The sequence below is a fragment of the Sesamum indicum genome, linkage group LG1, assembly GCF_026168435.1.
Source record: "Sesamum indicum cultivar Baizhima isolate 11 linkage group LG1, ASM2616843v1, whole genome shotgun sequence".
Lineage (NCBI taxonomy): Eukaryota > Viridiplantae > Streptophyta > Magnoliopsida > Lamiales > Pedaliaceae > Sesamum > Sesamum indicum.
This window is the reverse complement of record NC_142657.1, coordinates 21,837,022-21,862,297: the sequence shown is the minus strand read 5'-3', so window position 1 is coordinate 21,862,297 and position 25,276 is coordinate 21,837,022. Positions and strand designations below refer to the sequence as shown.

At 37.8% G+C, this 25,276-nt stretch overlaps 1 protein-coding gene across 2 annotated transcripts; it reads right to left on the bottom strand.

Moving 5' to 3' along the window:
• Positions 1-1,327: 1,327 nt before the first annotated feature.
• On the bottom strand, positions 1,328-25,086 carry LOC105170897 (transcription regulator). Of its 2 annotated transcripts, none has more exons than XM_011091822.3 (51): positions 24,840-25,086; positions 21,899-22,196; positions 21,519-21,747; positions 21,087-21,426; positions 20,872-20,985; positions 20,636-20,764; positions 20,330-20,515; positions 20,047-20,241; positions 19,506-19,643; positions 19,156-19,275; positions 18,827-19,077; positions 18,244-18,356; positions 17,001-17,095; positions 16,680-16,916; positions 15,647-15,850; positions 15,465-15,543; positions 15,262-15,329; positions 13,003-13,148; positions 12,700-12,808; positions 12,469-12,615; positions 12,278-12,325; positions 12,081-12,209; positions 11,747-11,986; positions 11,545-11,676; positions 11,372-11,457; positions 11,189-11,294; positions 10,990-11,085; positions 10,702-10,854; positions 9,056-9,238; positions 8,734-8,969; positions 8,528-8,651; positions 8,324-8,449; positions 8,127-8,171; positions 7,913-7,990; positions 7,720-7,836; positions 6,735-6,861; positions 6,560-6,660; positions 6,352-6,486; positions 6,142-6,225; positions 4,880-5,026; positions 4,674-4,802; positions 4,504-4,551; positions 4,279-4,425; positions 4,054-4,115; positions 3,551-3,704; positions 3,272-3,463; positions 3,091-3,195; positions 2,763-2,897; positions 2,250-2,480; positions 1,697-1,798; positions 1,328-1,619 (listed from the first exon to the last, which is right to left on the bottom strand). In XM_011091822.3, exons 1-51 carry the CDS (start codon positions 24,936-24,938, stop codon positions 1,470-1,472), a joined length of 7,245 nt encoding a protein of 2,414 aa, XP_011090124.1. In that variant the 5' UTR covers positions 24,939-25,086; the 3' UTR covers positions 1,328-1,469. The 2 variants fall into 2 exon arrangements, with proteins under 2 accessions (XP_011090124.1, XP_011090133.1); XM_011091831.3 differs by having other exon boundaries at positions 18,244-18,347.
• Between the last annotated feature and the right edge of the window lie 190 nt (positions 25,087-25,276).

The following is a 25,276-nucleotide window of genomic DNA, read 5'->3' as shown; positions in this document are numbered from 1 at the left end:
CTCTATTTCTTGACATTGCTAGTGTTCTAATATCGAATCTGACAAAAGCTTCATCAATTCTTGAGCTTCTTGATGTGTTATTTTCCCTGGTAACTGTGATTTCTGTTATTAATTACAAGGGATAAGTACACTCTTGTAGAACTGATCGCACTCTATTTCTAGACATTGTTAGTGTTCTAATATCGAATCTAACAAAAGCTTTCATCAATTCTGAGCTTGATGTGTTTTTTCCCTGGTAACTGTCATTTCTGTTATTAATAACACGGGATAAGTACACTTTCTTCTACAAGAAGTTTGTTATAATTATACGTAAATTTTATATAATTTAAAAAATTATATTAGTCTTCCTGAGATTTATTTTTGTCTAAAGAATAGATGTTAAAATTCATAAAATTGTCGATATTAACAAAAATATCAATTTAATTTCATACAATCCAGAAGGATAAATCAAAATTCTGTGAATTTTGATTGAGAACATTGCTTGTTGGAGGAGTCATGAAAGTAAACCTCACGGCGTCATATAAGTTTTTAACTATAAGAATTTATATATAATTACAATAAACTTTAAAAGGGAATGTAATTATCCCTAATAAGACCTCATCTTCGATGTCCACAGAAGATGATCAGATTGGCAGTGTGGGCCTCTGCACTTGAGTTCGTATGAATCTGATCATCCACAAAATAGAACTACTTAAATATTAGTACTCCGTGACATGGGTGTGTTTCAGCAGGTGACCACTTTTCCTCGGTTTCAGCATGTCGGACTGTGGTAGTAGCCACCCCTGATGTGAGAATTGAATTTTTGAAAATCACCAGAGCTTTCACGCGTTTAGAACAAATGCGTGATCAATTACCTTAGAGCTGCATTCTGTCCTAGGATACTCTTTTAACAGAAGATATTTTTGTCTATCTTATAAGGAACCGTTTCCCGAAATTGGAGTCACGCACTTATAGCTGGTAAAATTAACGTGTAATCAGCTGCCTTCAATACTTTTTCTCATCCTGAATGCTTCTTCAATCTATGCATACTTTGTCATACGTAACAAAAGCCTCAAACTCTCAACAAGTTCATAAATACAACTTCAATATATTAATACAGGATCGACACAGACAACCGGAAGTTAACTACCAACGCTGGACTGAGCAACAGAGGAGCAGACCATAACGAACCTAGTGTAACCAGAATCTTCAGAACATATCCCGCAACAGCATCAAACTGTGAGCATTTGCAGAGCTAGTATTCTCACACGTACCCCACAACAGCCATCAAAGTTCATACATGTTGATGTGTCATTCTTGCACTCCATAGACTGGATGTTTTGTAGTATTGATGCCAAAATTTAAATCGAGTTATTACTAAGTCATTCAGATTGTAATTAGTATACAGTATGAAAAATAGTAAACAGTGAATATCTACATTTACATCTCTACAGTTTTAAGATCGTTTCTGCAGAAGCCTACTACACATATTAATGCATATTGTCTGGTATTCCACCAGATACTACACTGTCGTCCACAGGTTTCGGGCCACCACAAGACCTTGAGACTGATTCAAATAGCTTCTCAATCTCCGGTGCACACCTAGTGAAACTCCGACTCCAGAAGTTGTACCTAGGATTCTGTTACAGACAGAACGTGTAGAAAAATGAGGAAGAGTTGACAGCAAAATAACCTGGTATGGAGCAACAAATATCACCTTGATTAGCTCAATAAATGTGATCAGAAGTCCCCAAGGATGAGGCCTATTAACAATCAGGCGTTCCAATAGGACTCGGGTGATTTGCTCCTGGATCATTTCCTGCTTGCAATAGATCAAACCAGAAAAGGCCATTGCAAGGTCAGATGAAAAATTGAATGTATAGCTTGTAATACTGACAAAAACCAGGATGATCTCTAAGAATTTATGCACCGGATGCAGAGCAAATAGGATTCATTTATGGAGGAGGTAAATAAAAGAGACGCTAACACCTCGAACAGATGGTCATCTGTTAAAATGCAAGCTCACTACAGTGTGGTTCTCAGTAATTATGTCTGTTTAACTGCAAGATATACTCATTGTAGTTGTTTCTTTGTTGATAAATTTATGCATGCCATGTAAAGGGCCCGTTATGGCTTTCAATTGTAAAAATGGAAAAGAATCTATATGACACCAGCTACAGCAGGTGACGGTTTGCTAATACAAATTTAGATGGCATATAGAGTAAATGATATTTTTACCAGATCAAATTATACAAAGAAGCCATACACACCTGGTTTGACTCAGCAAACAGGTAGAGAAGAATGAAAGAGAAGTAATGCGTGTGGTTGTTTGGATAACGTAATTGGTTGGCAACAGCATTCAAGAATAGGTAGCGACCCTCTGTGTCCAGATCCATTATCAATGTCTGAAAAATGTCTAAAGCAGCGCTCACCAAAAATGCAGTCATACTAGCCATGGATTGTGAATGAGATGGGGCCCTTGCTTGTAGCTGCTGAATGGCCTACACAAAATTTCACAAGGATTTGATTTGAACATCTAAATACCAACACAACAAACATATTACTGCTGGTGCAAACGAAATATAGGAACACGCTAAGGGAGAAACGTAACTTTGGTTGGTTTATTCGATCCTGTTTGCTATGTGTAAAGTCATAACAATAAAGAAATTAATGCTGATATGGACAAAAAGAGTTGTCATAGCATCCACTAATATTAGGCAAAATTCCCTAATTATTACTCTGTAAGTTATTAAATCAGCGCACTGGAAGCAAGGAATGGATACCTGCATCCCAACATAAAGCACAAGGGAGTTAATGAGAGGAACATTGTAACGAGTCCCAGCACGAGCTGCATCAGTTGGAGAAAGCAGAAGCTTTTGCTTCAACTCAGCAAGAAAAGAGGACCCCTGTTGCCTTGTCTGTAGCATAGATTAACACAAGCAAAGGGTATAACATGAGATTGACACCAAGAAAATTCTGAGAACCACTGGTTTAGACTGAAAAATGAACACAATACTTTCAGACCCTTTCCTTCCCCCACAAGACAAACAGATTTTTTCGCCATTATTCACCTCCCAAAAATGATTATTTTGGTTCCTTTCGTGTGCTTACCTTGAGATACTCGTCCACATCACTCTTGATCTGCTTTGTTTTAAGCGCTGCATCAACCTCAGATAGGATTCTTGGTGATTGACTAATTTCTGCCAGCAGATCAATCTGGAATATTGACATAAACTCAGAATTTAATCTTACAGGCCAAACAGATAATTAAAATTTAATTTTATGTATGGACCTTCAAGTTGGGAGTAGAAGGATCTGGTAGCCTCATATTGCGAGGAAATGCACTAAGGATTATATTTCGCATCTGTATGCAACTTGGAGGAATGACATCACAAAAACTGAAATGATAATCACAAAGGAACTCTGGAAAATCATGGAGCAGCACCAACAACACCCTGAGCGTTCCTTTATAGAGAAAATGAACCTAAATACAGATTTGCAGAGGTAAGGACAAATTGCATTAAAATCAGCAGGCAAATACATGGAAATTATTCAAAAAGTTGAGACAAACCGGCTCGCCAAGTTCTGCATTCCTCAGGAATGGCTCCATGAACTGGAACAAGTCTACAAGCAATCTTTGGAAATAGGGCCAGCCCTTCTGTGCATTTGCTGTGAGTAATTTTGGCATGAAACTTCGATGACTAACCAACTCTAGCCAGGCAAAGCTGAAAACAACTAGCTAAGTTAGTCATGACCCGGAAACTCCAATCTCGTAGCTTCAATAGTAATGATATAGTAATATCATCTTTGTCTTAAAATATCAGCTAAATTATCTACCAAATATAAACCCCAATAAGAAAGAACCAGGAGCTATAACATATTGCAAATAGGCCATAAATATAAAAGACCAGCAATATTTACAAAAAGAAATTATTTCATACCAGGCATATATATAGCATATGTACTACGATCTATGTATAGCATATGTATAGCATGTATGTGTAGAACACACGCAGATACCGAGTCTAGGTGAAGATGTACTACTATAGTATATTATTAGTCAAGCAGGCAAACCTGAATCCTGGAACTTTGAGAGGCTGAATAGCATGGAAGGAATTTGCTAGAGCAGTCAACACCTGGAAGGTTTAACATAAAGTTGATTCAAGATAAGGAATAGCCAAAGAACCTAAATATTGAAATGAACCCTTGACCAGTAACAGAGACCAAAAGAAAAAAAAAACAAATTAGAGTAAACATATGAACAAAATAAGTCCTCAACCGAATGCCACAGAAGCATACCTGAAAATTTGCACCATCGAATACAGGATCCAAGGAACACAAATCAAGCAGCCAATTAACAAACAGCCTAAAAAATGGCCTGGGGTTAAAGGATGTCCTTTTTTCCTCTGCATCCTTTTGAATAAACTTCACTGTTACAGCAAGAACCTGAAGAGAATATGTTAGAACATATTAAAACCCAAAACAGAACATAAATTATCGAGGCTTCCAAAATGTAATTCATACCTTGGGAAGAAGAGAGAGTTTATTGGATCCCTGATCTACGGGGCAAAACTGGAAGTTCGGAGGCAGAGAGTCAAACACAAATAGTGGACAATCAAGAGAATGAAATACGAAAGAGAGCACAACCTACGAAATAAAACTTAATTTCAGAAAGGCCAATAAGTGATGCGCACCTTCAGAATTGAGAAGACCAACTTCGCGCAGATATCAATAGCAAGGAATGATAGTGGCTGCCCTTGATGTGATGGGGACGGGCTAGAATTCATCACCTCAGAAGAAACACAATGTGACACAGAAAGTTCCTGAAGAAGAACACCACGATGAACTTCGAAATTCTAGAGTCAACAATATATAGCATATAAAAATAGCAGAACTTCACCATGATCCTGCGAAAAAACCGATCCGATATTTCATCCCCTTTAAGCAGGCCTCTTTGTTGCAAGTGCAAGACAAAACGAGCGCAAGCAGCATCATTTGCTCCAGGGAGTTCACATATTTGGTACCATTCAGCAAATAGCACAGAAACCTAAGTGCATAGCATAATAAAAGGGAAAGAAGAATTATAATATGATGAGAAAATGTTGAAGGTTGAGCCTTCATCACTACCACAAAAGTTTCATAAACTGAGCTAGCATTGAATTCTCTTTTGGAAAAGTCTATGCACAAGTTAGAATCTCAAACAACTTTGCGAACAGCATTTTCATTCAATTGATATTTGTGTGAAAATGAAAATGTCTCTGAACATAATGCGGTAATACTATGAAATTAATTGTCCCATTACTCCCTAAGGTCTGATCAGAAAGACTATGTTGAGTTGAGAAATTATCTGTAGGACATCACACCGAATTTTACTTATGTGGATCCTACTTTGACTAAATACGTAGGTTTTTATTTGAGCAGTTGTGGACATCACAATTACTTTTTTTAGACAAAGGAATATTAGAAATCGGTAAAAAACACAATTTTGGTGTTTAAATAGTAGAGTGGTAAAAACCAAAAAGAAAAATGAAAACAAAAAAGCTCGGGAAGCATGAAGGCCAAGATACCACTTTGCAAGAAGCAATAGAATTTAAAAGGCAACATGACAAATAGCTTGGAGAAACTATGGAAGTCAGGACAGTGGACTTCCAAGTCTCCCCATCCCTAGGAAGAGCACAAACAGGAAACGGCACGACCCAAATCTTGGTCCACATATTAATATAACTACAAGAATTACTTCTGTCTGAGTTGTAAGCACGCATGTAGGCACAATCTAGCATGTGCAAGTTGTAAGCAGACAAACAAGCCCAGACACACACATACACAAGCACACTCACTTAGACACAGACATACATACACAAGACTTTATGCTATTTCATCATTAGTGATCCCAGGTTCAAGCAATAGCTCCAAAAATAACCAGCTTTTCAATGCATCAAGAGAGTACCGAATTTGGACTCAATGTACGCCCATTCAAAGACACAACCATTGCCAGACCACAGCATACACAAAATTGGTTAGTTAAGCTCAGACAGATATTATATACCACCATTCTGCTGCTATTTACAGCAGCAGAGTCGGTGACAAGATCACTGGTGTCATGAAAACTAGAAGTCCCGAGTACCATAAATCCATCATTAAAGGGGCAAATTAGATCAGCACCTGCTCATGAAAACCAGCAGGATCGGAATCCACCAACTCCGTGGCAGTGTAGTCTTCCCTGCTTGCTCCAGGAAGCACGGTAGCCTGTTTAAGCCCAAAATTAAGATACAGACATCAAATATTGATAAAGATCCAACAGGGAGCCCAAACAAAATATGAAGATACATACACACACACAGAGACACAGAAAGGAAGAAACCAATCAAAAACCTTTTTGTCTCTGGAGGTTCTCGTATTATCCTCTTTCCCAACAGCTACAGGAGACAAAGTTGCAGCACTAGCAGGATTCTTGGCAATTTCAACCAGCTGTTGTAATGATTCTGGAGATCCAGGTCTCGCAGCGAGCTGAAGAAAACAGATTATCAGAATCTTGAAAAATAAAAATGTGGTATATGAGACAAATCGAGCAAGGTCCTGCCTTCGCCAGAGCATCAACGAGATTATGTAGTTCTGATATCACTTTAGAATCGTTGATGACCAATGTTTGGATAAGTGAAATGACAAACTCCGTTGCAGCCTCTGCAAGTTATAGACAGTGAACTCTATTAATTTCTCTTCTTCAACAAATGGAATCAAGCATCTCTGATACATACTGTTTCTTCCTGCGTCAAGAAGCTTTGCCATATGAACATTATACTCCGCAAGGTTTAATAATTCACTTCGGATAAGACCAATAGTAATATCTTTATTAAATTTCCTATCCTCCTCAGAGTATATCACCTGCCAAGCACAATAAAAGAGAAGTAAACAGCTACAACTTGATTGTGATCAGGCAAGTTGGTGGACAAGTATAGAAAGGTGAAAGTTAAGATGCAATGCATTTCATTTACATATCTTTCAGCATTCCCGAAAGAATGGAAATTTTATTATACCCTTTCATTATTGGAGAGACTAAGAGACACATATCAGATCAATTTTGATTTAAATCAGAACCACCTCGCTGCGCATTCTCAGAGACTTTAAAGAGAAAAATCGAAGTGATCATTCCATGTTTCACATTCGTATCATCAAGCTCACGATCAGAGCTAGGTAGCAGAACTACAAATTGCTGCAATGTGATGATTTACCCAAACCTCGAATGAAACTATGTCTCCAGAAAGAACAATAAAAAAATTCAAAACGACGGAAAGAAACAGAATTGGAAGTTTCAATCAAGATAGCAGCATATGGATACCAGCTTTAGTTAAAAGATCATGGCTTTGGAGTCCTAAATAATATTCAATCGAGCATATAATATAAAGCCAAGCAAACTGCAATTACATCCATAAGGTCCTATTTGAGAATGCAACTGGTTTGCAACGTAAGGTACACCTTTCCCAATAAAGTTAAAACATGCAAACTGCAATTACAGATCCCAGTGTATAGAGAGGGTACTGTCACCAAATAGACCACTTTCAAAGCCAAACCATATTGCCAAAATATTATCAAGAGAACCTATAAGTCACTTCAAGAGCCAAATTATTTTTTTTCTGCTTTTTGGGAAAAAAACACTTCCAGCTAGTTAATAATCAAATAAACGCATAGAAAATACTTGCAATGGAGGACAGTATGAGCCTTGATTAAGTTAACTGGACATACCCAACTAGTGAGCTCCTTAACTACAAGCTTGCTGACATCACGGATGGCAGCCAGGATTGCAAGATGGGCATCAACATGGGCGCTGTTTGATGCATTTTCATACAAGCCCTTGAAGACCTGGAACATTCCAGGAATACTGGTTAAGATAATTATTTTAGGACATCAAGCAAACAATATGGGGAATAATCATCACCTTTTGAGCCACAGCCAAAGCAGCCTCATCTCTGCTAATACACCTGAGGATGACTGCAGGGACCTCAGCAATAACTCCCTGAAAGAGACCATACTGAAAGTATGATATAGCATCTCATACATTCAAAGGAAGGAACTGGAATCTTCTGGAACAGATAGTGGAATTGAAAGCAAATGTGTGTATGTGAGAGAGTGGCGCCGCTGTTGAGGTTTACCTGAATTTCAGCCTCCTTAGCATCATTACTCAATAGATTTTCGAGCTGAAAGAAAATTGATATGAATTTGTTAATAAACCAATAACGCATACGAACATCTCCCAAATCACTTGGACATCAAGTGTTCGCATGATTAGCAAGTGAAAGTCATCAGACTGTAACACACTAGATGCAAGGAATATAGATATTAAGTAAACCTTCTCTGAAATAGTTTGGTACTTATCCAGCGCATCGCCTGTTGTGAGCAAAGGCTCCAAGACATTGCTTCCAGGACGCTCAGAAGCCAAAGCTGAATTAATAGGCTGTGCAGCAGTTCCAGATTCCTGTAGTGATGAAGTGCAACATCAATAAGTATCTGCCCGTGACAAAGACACCAAAATTTTCATACAGAAGTTGCTCACTTTTACAGAGTTAGAAGGCTCCATCACTTGTAGATCAGGAGTTGAAGCAGGAGGAAATGAAGCAATGGTATCACTTTCAAGAGTCTGTGGACCATCGCCTATTGCAATTTGTGTTGAGGACACACTGACATATCGGGATTGTTATATCAGACACATTTTAGAAAGATAAATCACAAAAAGAACCAAAAAACAGAAATTAGCAGAACCTAGGAATCTGGGCTCCAACAGAGTCTATCTCGTCAGAACTAATCTCCAAAGTCTGGGGAACAGCACCAAGTCCAGTGTTTACAAGGCCAGATGAGTAGACGCTTGGGCTTATTTGGCCAGATGCAGATGCAAATTGCCGAGACAAACCACCAACGGCAGATGAAGCGGAAGGGCCAACAGGCACAGCATTTGAGCTTTGGCTGGAGCGGTTCTGCCCTGGAAACCGAGCAAAATCCTACAATAGAAAACAGCAAGAGAAGGCATTGAGATACACTGAGTATATAAATCAGCTTGATAAGATATTCAGAGGAATGTGTCCACCTCATAAACTCGCTGTTGGGAATGTGACAGGTGACCAGGTTTGGGACGAAGAGCCTCCGGAAGGACACCCATTTGACCTTGTGCATACAGGCTGGCATCATAAAATGTGGGACCGACACTTTCTCTATGCTTTCTCCTGATAGAAAGTTGTTGTGCAATTTCTCCATCAATGGTTTGAACTGCCTGTAAACACAAAAATTGCGACAGCAGAGAGAGTCAGCTCCAAGCCACAGAAAACGAAATAAAAGCACTCACGACTACCAAAATGTATATCAATGCCTGGGTATACCTACTGTTCTATTTAAGCAAAATACCCTTTTGACAGAGAAAATATCTATACATGGAGCAACTTTAAAAATGCATCCGCCTGCATCCATGTATAAAATGCTGATATATTCCTACTACCCAGACCCCTTTATGCATGTAGAAGAGAGCTTTCTCATGTTAGCGACAAAGCAAATTTAGAGACAAACTGATATAGTCTGATATGAGACACTGACATCAAGTCAGAACAAGCATGGTTCATTCAACCGTGTTAAGCATTCAACTGCATCAACCAAGGATGTATGCTAAGCATCAGCAAAAGCTTCATATTAGAAAACATAAACTTCAGGTTGCTCATGAAAATAAAAGTACTGAATATTACAAGTAAAAGGAACCCAAATTATTGAAAACTCAAAGGCAACTTCTAGACATGGAATGGTGTGCTTAAAGTATTTGGCATGCTTAACAAACACATGCGTACACTTCCACTAAAATAAACTTTCAGAAGGACCTTTGACCACAAGATCAAGAGCTTAACATGAGATCACTCAAATATTTCATAAGATGATTGCCCACAAATGCCTCAAACAATTATGACGTTAATCCATATAGACAATTTAAAAATCATGATGTCAGACTGTCTCTGAAATCACAGGAATAAGACCATTAAGCTAAGCAATAAATTTTACAAAATTTGAAAATGAGAAGGTAAAGAAGAGCAGAGGATCATACAAAAAGAAAAGGATGTTCTCGGTTCTCAAGTTTTTTATATGTGACATAAGATAAAAAAAAGGACATATAATAGACCTCAAAAGTAGTTGTTCATTGTACCAATATAGGTACCTTACACCATACAAGTAGTACAGTCGCCCTTTATGTTTATAAAAGGAAGACAGAGAAAAAATATGACAATCATTTATAATTCGATACAAAAAGCAGAGACTAGGAGAAAATTCCAGAAATATGCCTCTCTATATAGCACCAAAACCAAGGAAAAAAGTTTTCCTTGTTTTCTAGTTCCATTGGAGAAAAGGACCAGCAACATATAGCATTCTGAAGAAATGAAACAGAAGACATGCATACCCCTACACACTATTTCAGAATACAATTTAACATTTCAAAAGCTTCACATAGTTTCTCTCTCAGAAGGAACAAGAAAATTCAAGAATTACTTATTCTATCACTTCAGATGCAAAAGAAGGGAACTCCACCCATTACAGGACTCAGAATTTTGAGTTTCGAAGATCACAGCAAACACCATATGGACAAGGTAAAGCAACATTAAGTTAGAATACCATAATTTTTATAGTATCGGTTATGGTTTCTCCTTTCAAATTTGTGGATAATTACAAATGCTTGTCTAGTGGATTGGTTGTAAGTACCTTCTCTGTTGCAGCTTGTTCAATCAACACGCAACCAAGGTCCAGATTGTCATTAGTCACAAGTTGAACAGCTTGTTCGAGAAGTTCACTAGATATACTCAAGCCCTGAAGTGAACTCCTAAGCTGGCCTGATATTGAACCTCGTAAAGGTTCCTAAAAATGACCAGAAAAACCTCCTCAGTAGAAGACAGAAATTTAGCAAGAGAGCACCAATAATTCAGAAAATTATACACAAATGTGATTCCAGCAAATAGTAAAATACGACGAATATGACAGTGTTATCTCTACCTTGCAGGTTACATGAGCTAGACTCCCTGCCAACCTTGCAACCATCAAATGTGCTGCATTCCGTATAAGGGTCTCATCTGGTTCCATGGCATAATCCTGCCATTTAAACAAATAACCTCTTTAGAAATCTTGTCTGCCATACACTTCATGAAATATGGTCTTATGAACTGGTGATAATCAAGAATCAGGAAAAGAAAACCTTCAAAACAAGTTCCTTAGTTGTCTGAGTAGCTATAGAAACACTTCGTTGCACAATACTGGACACTATCTCTTTAACAGCTCTATCCATGGCGATCGGCAGTACACTGAACAAACAAATAACTTGAAAATGCCAGTTACATGTTACAAAATAAAATGGCAAATTTAATTTACTGATTCGAACCTCTGGAAATGCAAGTGCAGTCCATAAGCCTGAAGCTTTTTGTTGACAACAACTTGTTGTTCAATATTGGCCGCTGGCACAGGAAGCTGCAAAACATAACCAAAACAGGGATCCGGGCGATCAATATTTGCTCCTAGCAATTGAAGCAAACACAAGTGAAAATATTAACAGACCTGATTAACTGAAAACTGCGTCTGCCCCTGTAGAAGGCCTGGTGCAGAAGGAAGTTGATCAGAAAATCCCAAGCTTACCAACTTCTCATCCTCCGTCAAAGTTCCAGATGAATGATGAAGAGGCGCACCATACTGATCCCAAAACCACATATTAACCTCAAAAATGATTATTCGCTTAAAACAGAAATAATGCAACACTAACCTGAGATACTATTCGTGAATGGCCACCAGCATGTGGAGGAGCGGCAACATCAAGGGGTACCTCAACTTGGTTTAGTGTGGATATTATTCCAGACTTTACCTCATTCACTATTGGTGGCTGTGAAGATCCAACGTCTTTATTCGAAAAATCAGGGTTACCTTCAACCTCCCGAACTCTGTCCTTCAGAAGAGAAGTTGGTGTTACTTCCTTAAGGTCAACACCAAGGTTCTTGAACAGGACCTGAAGGAAAAGGAAATGGAAATGTGAAAAAAACCTACATTTTAGCAGTCAGTCTCTCGGGTAAATCATCAGAGATCTGTTTATATAGAATTACCTCAATCTCAAATTTGAGATTCATCTTTAAATTGGGCATTGCATAAATCTCAGCAAGCAATCCAAGAATACCCATGGTCCAAGGGTTAGGGGGTTGATATGCAAGACTGTTTGAACATGGTTCGAGAATCTGGAACAAGCGCACAAGGTAAATAAAACACAACATCATCTTATGTACTGAAAACCATAGAACCGTACCTTAGAGGTAAAAGGAATAACAGCTATCATGAGTCCCTTCTCATACGCCTGCAAGAACATAGCAAAACAATGTAAATGACTAGAATTAGCAACTTCAAGTAAAGAAGGACTAAACAATCAAAGACATGAAAGAGTCAGAGAGTGGGAGTCAATAAATACTGAAATGATCCAGAATAGAAAAGGAACGATACCTCTATAATAAGAGATTTGGGATCTATCTCCCGTGCCCTTAGAACTTGATTTTTGCCAATTGTAATCTTCCCAAGCCAGCTTCCCAAGTTTTTCAGCAATGAACGTTCTTCCACGCTGGACTTTATAAGTTCTGATCCTAAGAGAACCTGAAAAGTAGTATGGATGCAGGTATATTATACTGATAATGGTATTAAAATTGAAGGAATAAAGTGGTTAGGGGCTATTCAGACCTTGCAGTTCTCATAAGTAGCTTGAACAATCTCTTTGTTCAAAGCCTTCAAATTTACTTTATCAAGGAACTTCAAGTACAAATCGTGAAAATTCGTCTCAATGCTTGCCCTGTTAACAAGGACATGAAGAATCAAGACAACAGAATATCAAATTGTTTCATTCTTCCACACAACTGGAGTAAAGAGGGTAAATGGACAGAGAAGCCAAGCATAAACTGCTTGAAAAGAAGGTCCAGAGTCCAGACACTTTGCATTAACACAACTATTGTACATACCTAAAGAAATGAAATAGAAAATGCTCACCTTTTCATAACCATATACTGAGCAAACCAGGGATAGTATTGCTCATTCAGGATTTCAGTAAATTCTTTAGCTTTAGCCTCGACATTAGCAGCAGACAAGTTATTGATAATAAAAGATATCTTATCCTGAATTTCTGATGCTGGAGCCTGTTCAAAAAGGAAGATACCACAAAATAATCAGATACCAAAAGGAACAAATTATGGCATCACCAACAGGACAGCATACAATGAGTGAGATTAAAGAGAATGTCAAGACAACATACAGTTAATTAGGCTGAAGCAAGATGGTAGTTTATGAAATACAGGCAAGGGCAAATAGAGAAATTCTGCATATCATCTTTCATCATACAGAGCATGTGACAAATTTCACCATCACAATCAGTGCCACTAGAGAGACACAAGTCCATTGTATATGCTTTCTGAGGAAAAAGGAGACCTCATTTACAGCAAGTGCATGGTGATGACTGCTAGACCACATTGTGTTTACTTCAGTAAGACTGCAGGATTTAGATTCCTCATGAGGCCAAACAAAAGAATGGCACATAGACTTTCGCGTTATACCATGAACTACTTCTAGTGTGGATAAACCCCCAAAAAAGGGTGCCAGCAGTTCCGAAGAGTCATCAGTATTGAGCACATGCTGGACATGGCAACCATAAAGGGTCAGATAGACCCAGAGGATTCCGATCGTAGAAGGTGAATGCAAAAATTTCTGGCGCCAAAAAGGCAAACTTTTCCATCCAGTTGGAGAGTGGATATTCAGTCAAATATGGCGTGTTATGAGTCCCAACAATTTTTGCCAAAGCCAATAAAAAAGATTTTATGAAAAACAGAGTTATCTGTTGAAAAACAGAGCAACAAGGAAAAAAATGACTTGATTCAAGCAAAAGGACAGATAACACTAGGCCAAGCAAAAGCTGCAACTTAAGCAGCAGCAGAGTTGGAAGGAAAAACAGCTCTAGTCAAAGAAGAAAAACTTACCGATGCTCATGTTTTCAAGTATAGTTGGGTCAGCCTTAGGGCTGAGAAAATTAAGTTAAATGTCAATTGGCTCAACACCATCTCAACTAGGAAAATCAAAAAATAAAGAATTTCATGGCCAAAAGATTGTTTGGTCAGATATACTTCTATGGTTCTACATATGGTTAGCTAAACACTGTAGCACTCTAATTTGATGTAATATATTTTCTTAAGATGTCAGTGTTTCATATTCTGCCCATCTCATAGTCAACTAGAAAGGTTCTGGATAAATGTTGAGAAAGTTAAAAGTCTCAAGTATCTTCATTTTCTACCTCAAAATAGTTGAGAATTTATAGTGTGGCATCACTATTTTCCAGTGAGATTATTCAGACGCTCCACGGAAATACAAGCATTTATTTTAAGGATGGAAATAGTATTATACTTGTGTGCAACATAGCTGTATTCTACACTTTTGGATAACTGTTGTATTGCATATCCATATAATCATATTCACATAACTAGATTTATACTCGTGATAAATTGATACTAAAGCATAATGAATCCAACACCATCACCACCCAAAAAAGAAAAGAAAACATCCCTATCTAGCATTAGATTTTACAAAAAGGATGGAACAACTGATAACAGAACAATGAAATGCAAACCAAATTATTTAACTCAGTTAGGAGGAGACAAGGAAGAGGCAATTGGCACGCTTCAGTCCTTGACCACAAGGTCCAGACCAGGTCATCAACTTTTAATTCAGACCAAGTCTTCTTCTTCTGGTGCATTTGAAGGCCATACATTAGGCATACAGCACCATATAGCTTTATAGAGTATGTACTATGCTAAAATGCAAGCAATCTTTTTACAAACAAACACAATCCAAAGGATATTCAGGAGAGTCCATTACCTTAATTGATCTATGGATTCCTCAAGATCTTAAGGCATGATGCAAAAGAACAAAGATGATAAACTCATGGCACACTCTTGTCTAAACACAAAACTGTCAAGACAAGCCAAACCCACGTTCAATGAAAAGTAGAAGGGCAACAAAGTTAATCGATGTGGTTTAAGTTGAACAATGAATGGCAACCATCCTATGAGCCGACTATTGAGAGGCTAGATAAATTAGGACCGAGGGGCACCAGAGTCTGACCAAATTTTCAAGACCATTCAACAGATATAGGTTCATAATCAAGCAGCAAATGCCATGTAACATGCCTGCATAAAAGCTGAAATGGAAAGAGAAGGAGGGTGTACTGAACCCATAAAACAGAAAACAGCTCAGAGCAAGCACCTCTATGGGAGTTTCTCTTCTCTCGGCTGCAGCAACAAGCGTTTCAATATTTAAAGCGGAACCAAACCCTGTAAACATGAATAAACTCTTGTTGAAATCCACGAACTACAGAAGCCTAGGAGAGATGATCACTACAGAGAACAGATATTCATAATAATGAGAGAAAAAAATAGATAGGGCATGCTCAAAAGTGGGAGAAATACTTGCTGAGGTAGCTCGAGATGAACGTGGAAAACCAGGAGAGGCAGAGTGTAGTGATGGCACACCAACTCCACTGTGCGACTGCATTTTGACTTTGACTTAGATCAGCTCAAGAAAAACAAAGGAATTGAGAAAATAGACACCCATTACTCAGTAGCTCTGAGCAGAATATTTTATTACTTGCCTTCTGTATGCCAGCTGTATCACTTGAAGGAGCAATAGCAGACTGCCCTCCAGAGAATTGTGCTGGCTTCATGTAATTAGACAGAGAGGTTTTCCTATCATCTAGAGAACTTGTCGGCCTTTGTGGAAGTTGAATTGGAGAGGAAACTAGCAGCCCAGTCTGGGCACTACCAGGTCCAATTAAAGAAAAGGAGGAGCCTGAGACCTGAAAATAAAAGGTGTAATTGTGCTCATAAAAAACAAATACAAGGAAACTTGAATATGAAGTTAAATAGGATATCTGAAAGAAGGCAAACCAATATTCCTTCAATTCTGAAGGCAAAATCTATAGGACATACAAGAGCTGTAACTAACTCTGTAATCCCCCGGGAAAACAGATTTCAGTTGCTTGTTATTATTTAGTTGCGCCAACATTAAACATAACAAAAAATAATAATGAAAAAAAATTGACAGCTTTAAACTAAAACATTGAGGTTTTGTGCATTATCATGGGCAATGATGCCATTACAACAGTTAACCATTAGAAGCTAAGTTTGCATCACGATGCAGCAAGTTAACAAACTCAAAATCAAAACTCCTAACTTTGCACGATCATAAAGCATTTTTTGGAATTTTGTAGCAAGTAGAAGTCAGTAGAGTAAACAATTAGTCATCGTAAAGGCGATCGCCACAAGAGTGAAAGCATCTCATTTAGAATGGAATTAGATCCATGATAAAACTACCATGATCCAGTTATCATTTACCAACAAAAGAAAAGTATAACTGTAAAAAGGTGAGTGTTTGAAAAGCAATTCACTGTGAAGACCTACCTCCCAATACATCTGTTGCACGAGAAGTGACAATTCCATACTGGCAAAAGTTAGTTTGTCTAAAATTATCCAGTAGCAGATTAACATGGGAAAAGCCTTTAGCATAACTAATTATTTGGGAAGGTCCAAGTTAGCATATTATAAACCTTATCAACACGATGCTTCATCATGTTCCCCGCATAAGTTCAATTGCTTTACACATTCATACATAAAACATTAGAATACCTCCATATTCACAGCAGATTGGATAGGACCATGATGATGATCTGAAGGGGCATTATGGACAATATCAGGTTCAGCATGGGCCGCTGAAATCCTGTTAAGAGCTCTCTCAATAAATGCAACCAGGTCTGCATGTGCAGCACGCAAATGAGATATTTGCAAGATATGATTGCAGTACTGCGGCCACTCAATAAGGCGGTCCACAAACTGCTCCAGTGCCTTAGTCCCAAAAGAGAACATCTGCATGTTGTAAAGCCCTCAGTCACATTAACATGGAAAACAATAATATATTGAACTGAACATAATCTGAACAAAAGTACAAACTTTTGAATCCGCAGGTTTCCGCAAAGCATCTAAAACAGCTCGCAAAGCAATACCAAGTGTGAGATGAGTTACAAGTTGATGCTTGATTAGTGATCCTGAAAGCAGAAACATCAACTGCGGCATAGGTAAACTAGAAACAGAATCAACATAACAAAACTAAGCTAATTAACTGGGTACATAAAGATTCGGAGAACCAACAAAATTGAGAACTTAATTGAATTTGTTCCTTGTATGATCACAATTGCATGCGAAGATCTATCAAGCCACATTTGACTATATTAAACAACCATAATCAGAAAATTGGCTTCCACCGAAAAAACTCGAGGACCAGCCACAGGAGTTGGTATAACATCCACTACTAGTTACATTAACAGTGGATAACTGCAACCACATGCCCCAATTCAACAGAATAACCCTTGACTATTGAAAATGCATATTTCTTGTTATTCTTCACATTCTCCCGGCTCTAGTCAGTGTAGATATTATCTCTTGATTTCTACGGTACAGAAACTGCCCTAATCCCCAACTAGTTGAGCTTTCCTAAAATCTACCTACCTTACTCAATTCTTAAGTTGCTGCATCGCCCCAGGAGAATTAGAAAAATGATCTAGCTTCAGGTCACCATTGTAGCTTAGATTAATAATGATTAGGCGGTTCCAACAAAAGAAAACCATACCAACGAGATATAACATGATGAAATCTTAATCTTTCAAAAAGCAGTTTCAGGCTCGCTTAAGAGTGCATTAAGCAGGAGTGTTGTTATTCACATAATAATGTACTAAGAAGATCTTCAGTTGGAGATAACTTCCTTCATAAAGTGCTCTAGTACAAGATAATCCATCTTTAACACAGTCCATAAAAGGTCAGAAACCTAGAGAGTAGAGCCCAAGTTTAGGAATCCAGGTTCCTTCTATACTTAAGAAAGAAAAAATTAACAAAATAAACTTTAAAGGAAAGAATGACTGACGAAAGAGGGCAACACAAAACTAAGAGTCACTAAGAATTCATTTGGATTGATGATATCTCGTGGATAACAGGAAATAGAATATATCACCATGCATCTGATGTTAAGACCAACCAAACCGGCCGGAGCATTCAATTATGTTTTCCACAGGGTCATACCACCAAGATCATTCCCCTTGCTGTTATAAACAGCTAGGAAATACCAGCATGAGAATAAAGAAGTAAACAATAGATATGTAGAAACAGACAAAACTATGACCACTACAACATAAGACCTTACCAAAAAGAACTGCAGCAATTCTCAGCTGTCTTTCAGGGTACTTGGAGAAAAATTTGTATTCCTCGAATAGATTACCGATCATGCACTCGAAAATTGACTGTTCCCTGTCAACACTTACAAATCTCTGAACTAAGACCTCATGATTATTGCATTTGAAATGCTAATGATGCAACATAGAAAATGGTCCGCCCCTAAGAGGCTGAAACAGCAGCATAACAATCTACAAAATTAAAAATCAGTGCTCTATCCAGAGTGGATTTTCAAGTGACATTGAACTAATACTCTTCGGATAATTATTTTTCTGATCTACATATTCCACCTGAATATGAAACTATTATGGAAAAATTATTAAGTAAACAGTGCAGAGGAAAAGTTTAATAAAGGAATCGAAAGACATTCGTGGACTAAGGACAGCTAGATCAGGTAAAAAACAATATATATAAAGTCAACTATCATTTGATCGCATCAGGATATTGGGCAACAAACTATCATACATTGTGAAGTCTCTGTACCCCAAAGTTTAAATGAGAAAGAGAGGTTTGCATCAACTTATACACAAAGCCTTGAAACTTAAAAAATTTACCTTTTATCTGAAGCTTCCTTGAAGCGAGTAAGCATTTGAATCATAGCATCGATACTCAGCTGACCAGAAAACATTTGATGGAAGTACGCATTAGATTCTGCCTCGATGTCATCAGCATAACTGTCAGAAGTTGAGTCAGAACCCCCGCCATTTTTAATTCTTGAATTACCACGCATATGAGTGACATCCAACTTTTCCATTTCCTCGGCCAATAGACTGGAGGAAACAACACCAGCATGAGACTGAAGAACCTGTATAACATTTTTAAAAGGTTAGGCATAGTGCTTTAGGTGCAGAGCACTCTGAATAATTAAGTGGCAAAGTAAAACCTTTAAGACAGTGGGACAAGCTTCCAAATAAATATTCAAAAGAGGACTGGGAGGATGAAAGCGATTAGCAGAAACATCCTGAGCTCCAATCTGAACATCCTTTACAAACCTGAGACATTCCTGGAGGCATAAAGATGATTTAATTTCATATTGCAATTTCTCACAATCCTTTACGAGTTGAAAATTACTCCAGTGAAGACGAGAAGAGACAGGCAGCCAAAAGAGCTCATGCAGATTATTAAGTTCGTGTGGCAAATACTTTCAGAGGATTCAGTTTTGGTTTTCTTTTGCTTTTTCCGGTTGGGGGACAGGGTGTAGGAGTAGCAGAAGTCCTTTCAGAAAAGGTTTACCTCATAGAAAGCATCTTTATTTGTCACAAGATGAGTGCTCAACCAATTTTCAAGGTCCATGATCTCTTTCTTAGAAGCAAGTGCAGCTAAGCGAATGCCAAAGTGAAAAGGAATCATATCCAGTACTGGAGATAGAATCTGTAAAAACATCAAGCAAATTGTATCAGTAAACAAGATTCACCAATAATGAAAAACATATCCATAAAACTGAACCATCAATCCTTGTATCGAGGCGTTACTAAACCTTTCCTACCATCAAATCATTACAGTCAAGAAGCATTATTTATAAACCAAAAAAATAACAAATGATCACATAAAACATATGAAGAAAACCAAGTAAGGAAACTGAGATCCCAAATTAGATTATTCCAGAAGAAAATCTTGGGGCGGGTTAAAAGCACCTTAGAGCAATTTAATGATCTTTCCCATGTACAAATATGACTTTTCCTAGAATAAAAGACTAGCCATGAACCGTGCAGGATCAGCTCTAATTTATTACCAAATGCAGAAGGGTACAGTTAAGTTCAGCAAGAAGTCAGACCTTTAATTCCTGGCAAACATCCAAAATCCTAGAAATGTTGTCCTGGTCAAGATGCACTGCATCTATAAGTCCCCGCAACAACATGCTTCGATTGACATGCCACAGATTGAGTATTAAACTGTTCCCAGAAACATTTTTTAATGCCATGGGAATAAGAGCAGAAGCCACTTCATTCTGGATGAGGTTGTATGCAGTCTGCATGTCATCCACAAACGTTACTAAACAAGAGGCCATATGGAAAAAGCATAATAAAAAGATCATAGATCATATCTAAGATCAGTACATTCACATGGGCCATCCCAAGAAGTAAAACTTCAGGGCAGTGAGTGAGAGGATATTCAAGCAGAGATCGCACAGCACTTGCATGTCCCCTCTCAGATATCTGGCACAACACCTCCAGTAGGTCACGGCATGACCAGGCATAATTTACTTGTTGAAATGTATCTCCGATCACAGCATCATCAAAGGACTGTACAAGAAAACAGTTACTATACTCTTCCATGGATAGTATGTCTTAGTAACAAAGAAATAGATGCCCCAAAGCAGTCACTGAAATTTAACCATAACTTGATGCTAACAGAAAATGTACCAGTTGCCTCTCAGAATGAGCAAATGTAAATACTTCAGGTGACACTGAGACCGCATGTTTTAGAAAAGACAGCTGACCCTCGATGTTGTTCCATACAGAGCCACAAATAGCATGGAGAGGAAATGCATCCTGAAAAATCAGATCTCACATGTTGGAATTAATACAAAATAGCATTGATTGATTATTTACAGGCCTAACATGAACGAAGATCATCAAGTTAAAGAGCCAAGGCATACCTGGCATGCATGTTTATAAACAAACATAAAAAAGGAAAATGCAGCCTCATTAGGTATATAAAAACCCTCATGATCCAGCTTCTCCATGACATTTATCCAGTTAATTCCAGGAGACTGAAACAAAATAATCAAACCAAAAGCAAAGCAATGAATTAATACACATTCACATTGCTCATGCGAAACATGTATTATTTAAGCAAGAATGTAAGTCTTACAAGCTGTTTGATTGAATCTACAAGGACCTCTCCATCCCAGGAATCCACAGGTGGTAAATCCATAATGCTATTACCACCAAGAGCAGAGCGGAATGTGGCAAAGACAGTTTGGTTATCATCAAGGCCTGAATAAGTTCTGGCAATTGTACCAATTATCTTCGCTATTGTGGCATCAGAAAGCGGCAAGAATAGCGACAACATTTCTTTGCACTGAGACACATTGACAGTGCACCCATATCCTAATTCACTCATCACATCAGCCATGCTAATTTCCTTCTCCATTTCAGCTAAAATGGCATCAAAATCATCTTCAACACCCTCGTTTAACAAATCTATGTGCCTGCAGTAAATAACACAAGAAAAAAGTAGAAAATGAGTTTAGTCTATGCAATCAGTAGTGAAGGAAATTATGAATCATGAATTTCCGTATACCTGAAGAAGTTATCTTCACGTTGTTCATCAGGAAGAAAAGGAGCTAAGATAAATTTGGCTCCCTCCTTCAATTGTACGAGAGACAACATTTGCATGAATGAATCTACATGCTTGGAGAGGCCTTCAGATCGATTAAGAAACATGAGAATTTGCTGAATTAGCTCAGTAGACTCAAAAACCACGGGATTGGCACACAATTCAGCAATCTGACCCATGCAGAAATTCTTTCCTATAAACAATCAACGAGAAATGTACAGGTTGAGATAACCATCGTGAAGCGGCAAAATTCCAGCAAGATATTGAATAACTTAATTGATTTTAGCTAGGAATCATAATGTTTTGATCTTATAGATCACGTTTCCAAGGAGAGACGCACTAACCACACATTCTAATATCATGATTTTCTGAACTGGACAAAGCAAGACCAATTCCAATTTTTTCGGACACCCCCAATTGTAATGCTCCAGAAAGACTCTGCAGTAATTCTTCATTTATCGCTACAGTGCTCAGCGACTCACTAAACACTGTACTAAAATTAGGTTTATCCAAGATATGTTTGAATATTGAAGAATATACGGGATGCAGCTTCACATTCTTCAAATCCTTGCCATAAATATTGAGGTGATCCAAACAAGTTTGCAGCAGTAATATGCTTCCCTCCATTCCATGCGCCGTGCACTGTCAGATGAAACATGATACATACATAATAAGCATTGAACTCATAACAGACTTACCACCATAATCAGTAATCTGAGCAGGATACACAATTGCAGATATATAACCGTTATCTTCCAGGCAAATATCACCAGAAGGGCCAAAAAAGATAATAGGGCAATAAATGCCCACGTGATCTGTGTCTAAAGCCTCAACCAAGAACTTCAAAAGATCTAAGAGTACTAAGTATGCCAGTGCACCAGCATATAAAGACGAATAAAGCAGTTGCCAATCAATGAAGGCACCAAATGAATGTAGAAAACGGTGGGTCATTTAACTCCAAATTTCCTCCCAAAAGTACATGTGTTAGAACAGGACCTTCATTCAACTCTGTACAAAAGGTAAGGGGCACACACACTCCAGTGTCAGAAGTTAAAGGTTGAGGTTGATTCTCATCTTTTAGTGCAAATTGTCATGCCTCCACATCAACCAGTTCACCAATGATAACAACATTGTTCTTATTGTTCCATCTACCTTAATAAACCCCTCCATCCCTCGGATGGAGGAATCATAGGTTTCCAGATTTCATAGTTAATAATGCAAGGCTAAATGTTTTTTTTTAAAAAAAAAATTCAAAGCATCTAAACCAAATCTTAACTGCAACACATGGCTACTTGAGATTAAATGCATACAACAAAGTCAAAAATTGGAAGCCCAAAGGCCAGAATCTGTCAGGTCAGACAACATGCTTATATATGACAAGCCAACTCAATTTTGGAAGCAACCATAGGTTTTTCATGGTTCATAACAACTTAAGACGTTTTTCCCCTCGTGTTTTGATTCCAGGAGGTATATTTTATTATTTTCACTTTTTTCAGCTACATTTCATTGAATAACATACAAACTGAAAACCTCTATGAAGTAGTCAATCCAGCTCATGATGAAGAGTTACACTAATGCCCATTCCTACAGTTTGCATGATACCATGTTCTGCCCCAAGTTGCTCCCAAACCTAAATAAGATTGACTACAGTAACAGTATAATTAAAAAAGTGCAGAAGCATCAGAACGGTGGCCAGCACAGACATATGTTATAATTTATACATGCAATTGTTATAGCAATTACAAAAGCATTAAGGTTAGCTAAATTGTTACCAAAATCCAACAGATTAACTCCACCAAGATCACCACAAAGCCTCACAGACAAAAGTCCTCGTGAGAAAATACTCAATTTCATCACCACTACGAGAAACAGATGCAAAATTTAACAGTGGATCCATGCACTTCAAGGTTGAATAATTATAATTCTATGTAAGGTCCAGTAGGAAAAATAGACCTATGCATAAAAAAGATTTAAGGTATACCAACAAAAGTTGGGTTGCAAAGTTCCAAGAAGTAGGATTCGTAAAAATAATTGAAACATCAGCAGTGGCAGTTAGAGAAACCATTAATAACTGTTCATTGTCAACAATACCCAAAGACAGAAAGAAAGAAGTAGGAGACACCAAGTAAAAGAGGAAAAAATAGCCTCTCAGCAAATGTAATTGCAAAGATCTGTTGATAGTCAACTTCATTTGGACTTCCAATTAGCTACTACTACTAATTGAAAACAAGGGACAAAGAAGCTTCTGGATAGAGTCATTTAGAGGCTCTCTGGGCATGCCAGGAAAATTTGGTGCATTGAGCAATTGATAAACCAAAAGAAAATATCCTCTTAGTTTTCAGCATCCACCTGATCATAGTTTTCTAATACCTGAAACAAAGAAATAAAAACCTAGTATATAATCTTAATACATTTTAGCTTTAAGCAGTGGAATAGACTATACGGTGCAGGGAGAACCCAAAAGTTGAAATGTCCAAAAGAGTAGTTGTCTTGCATAATCGAGAGGAAGGGAAGCAGCATCCTAATTTAAGAAACTATAGCCTATTCTGTAGGTAAATAAGAAGCCTACATGATTCTAATAGATGTACATAATCGCATAAGCTATAACAAGCAATTAAGACAAATACATATCATCTATTTACAGGTGATAGTAAGCCAGAAGTTCATTGGGTTCTGCAGTTTGGCATATCAAAATCAAACACAGTATTAAATAGAATTCTTAGAAAGCATTAGGCACTCCTGAAAATGTCCAGTACTTTTTTCCTTTTATTCTGCTTGAATTAAATGAAACAAGATGATTGTACAAAACAAATCATCACCAGCTTACACCTCATTGTGATGATCTGCAGTTCGTCCATGACTAATAATGACTGAAAAATAATACAGGGTACCGGAAAAGAATAGTTTATAGAAAAGCTGGCTTAGAAATTTTAAAATTTCTTACATGGTCGCAAGTGAACCATTTATGACATATTGTTCCCTCCAATACAAACGAAAGCCCTCTAAAACTGGAACTAATCCTCCCAACATAAACACAAATATCCAAACCTTGAACGGAACATTCATGTCAAAACAAGCACAAAGTCAGTGCCTTGCAAAAAACCCGCACAGACCCCAGTAGTCACGATGAAGACTTAGGGTTTTACAGTAAACTCCAAGATCATCAGTCAATCCCAAATAAAAAAAAGTAAAGACATGGTAAAACAAGACAAAGAAAACCAAGAGACATACAAGTACGAACTAAAAATGAAAAGAATGTAGACATCTCAAATTAATGCAGCGTACCTTGCAGAGTTCTTGGAAGACCGAATCGGAATTGGAGTCATTCAAGCTTTGGAGCAAAAACCGAACCTGACTGGAAATCTTGGAGGAGAACGGAATCATCTTCGATCGAGATCTTGATTTTTCTGTTGTCTTTAAGTGTTCCAGCAAATTGAGAGAATTGCTAGGGTTTGCGGAATGCAAGAAAATTACAGAAGTTGGGAAAGATGAGAGTATCCAATAGCGATAGAGTCGAGTGAGTGGGCATTTGGTGGGGGCTAGGCGTGGGTATTTATTTGGGTCGGAGTCAGTAACCCGACCCACGTCGTCGGGTGAACGGAATCTGGACTGGCGTCTTGAAGGACTTCACTATTTTGGCCCATAAGTATTCAGAAATTCACAATTGACTCAATATTCGTGTGTTGTTTGCAAATTGCAACCAACTAATAAAAGCTCACTCT

Bases quoted from the DNA above. Each gene is read 5' to 3' on its own strand.
- LOC105170897 (XM_011091822.3), bottom strand. From the start codon at position 24,938: ATGATTCCGTTCTCCTCCAAGATTTCCAGTCAGGTTCGGTTTTTGCTC. The intron at 12,210-12,277 runs GTACGGTTCTAT...CGCTTGTTCCAG, and splicing joins TTATTCCTTTTACCTCTAAG to ATTCTCGAACCATGTTCAAA. The intron at 4,426-4,503 runs GTATGAATTACA...TATTCTCTTCAG, and splicing joins AACTCTCTCTTCTTCCCAAG to GTTCTTGCTGTAACAGTGAA.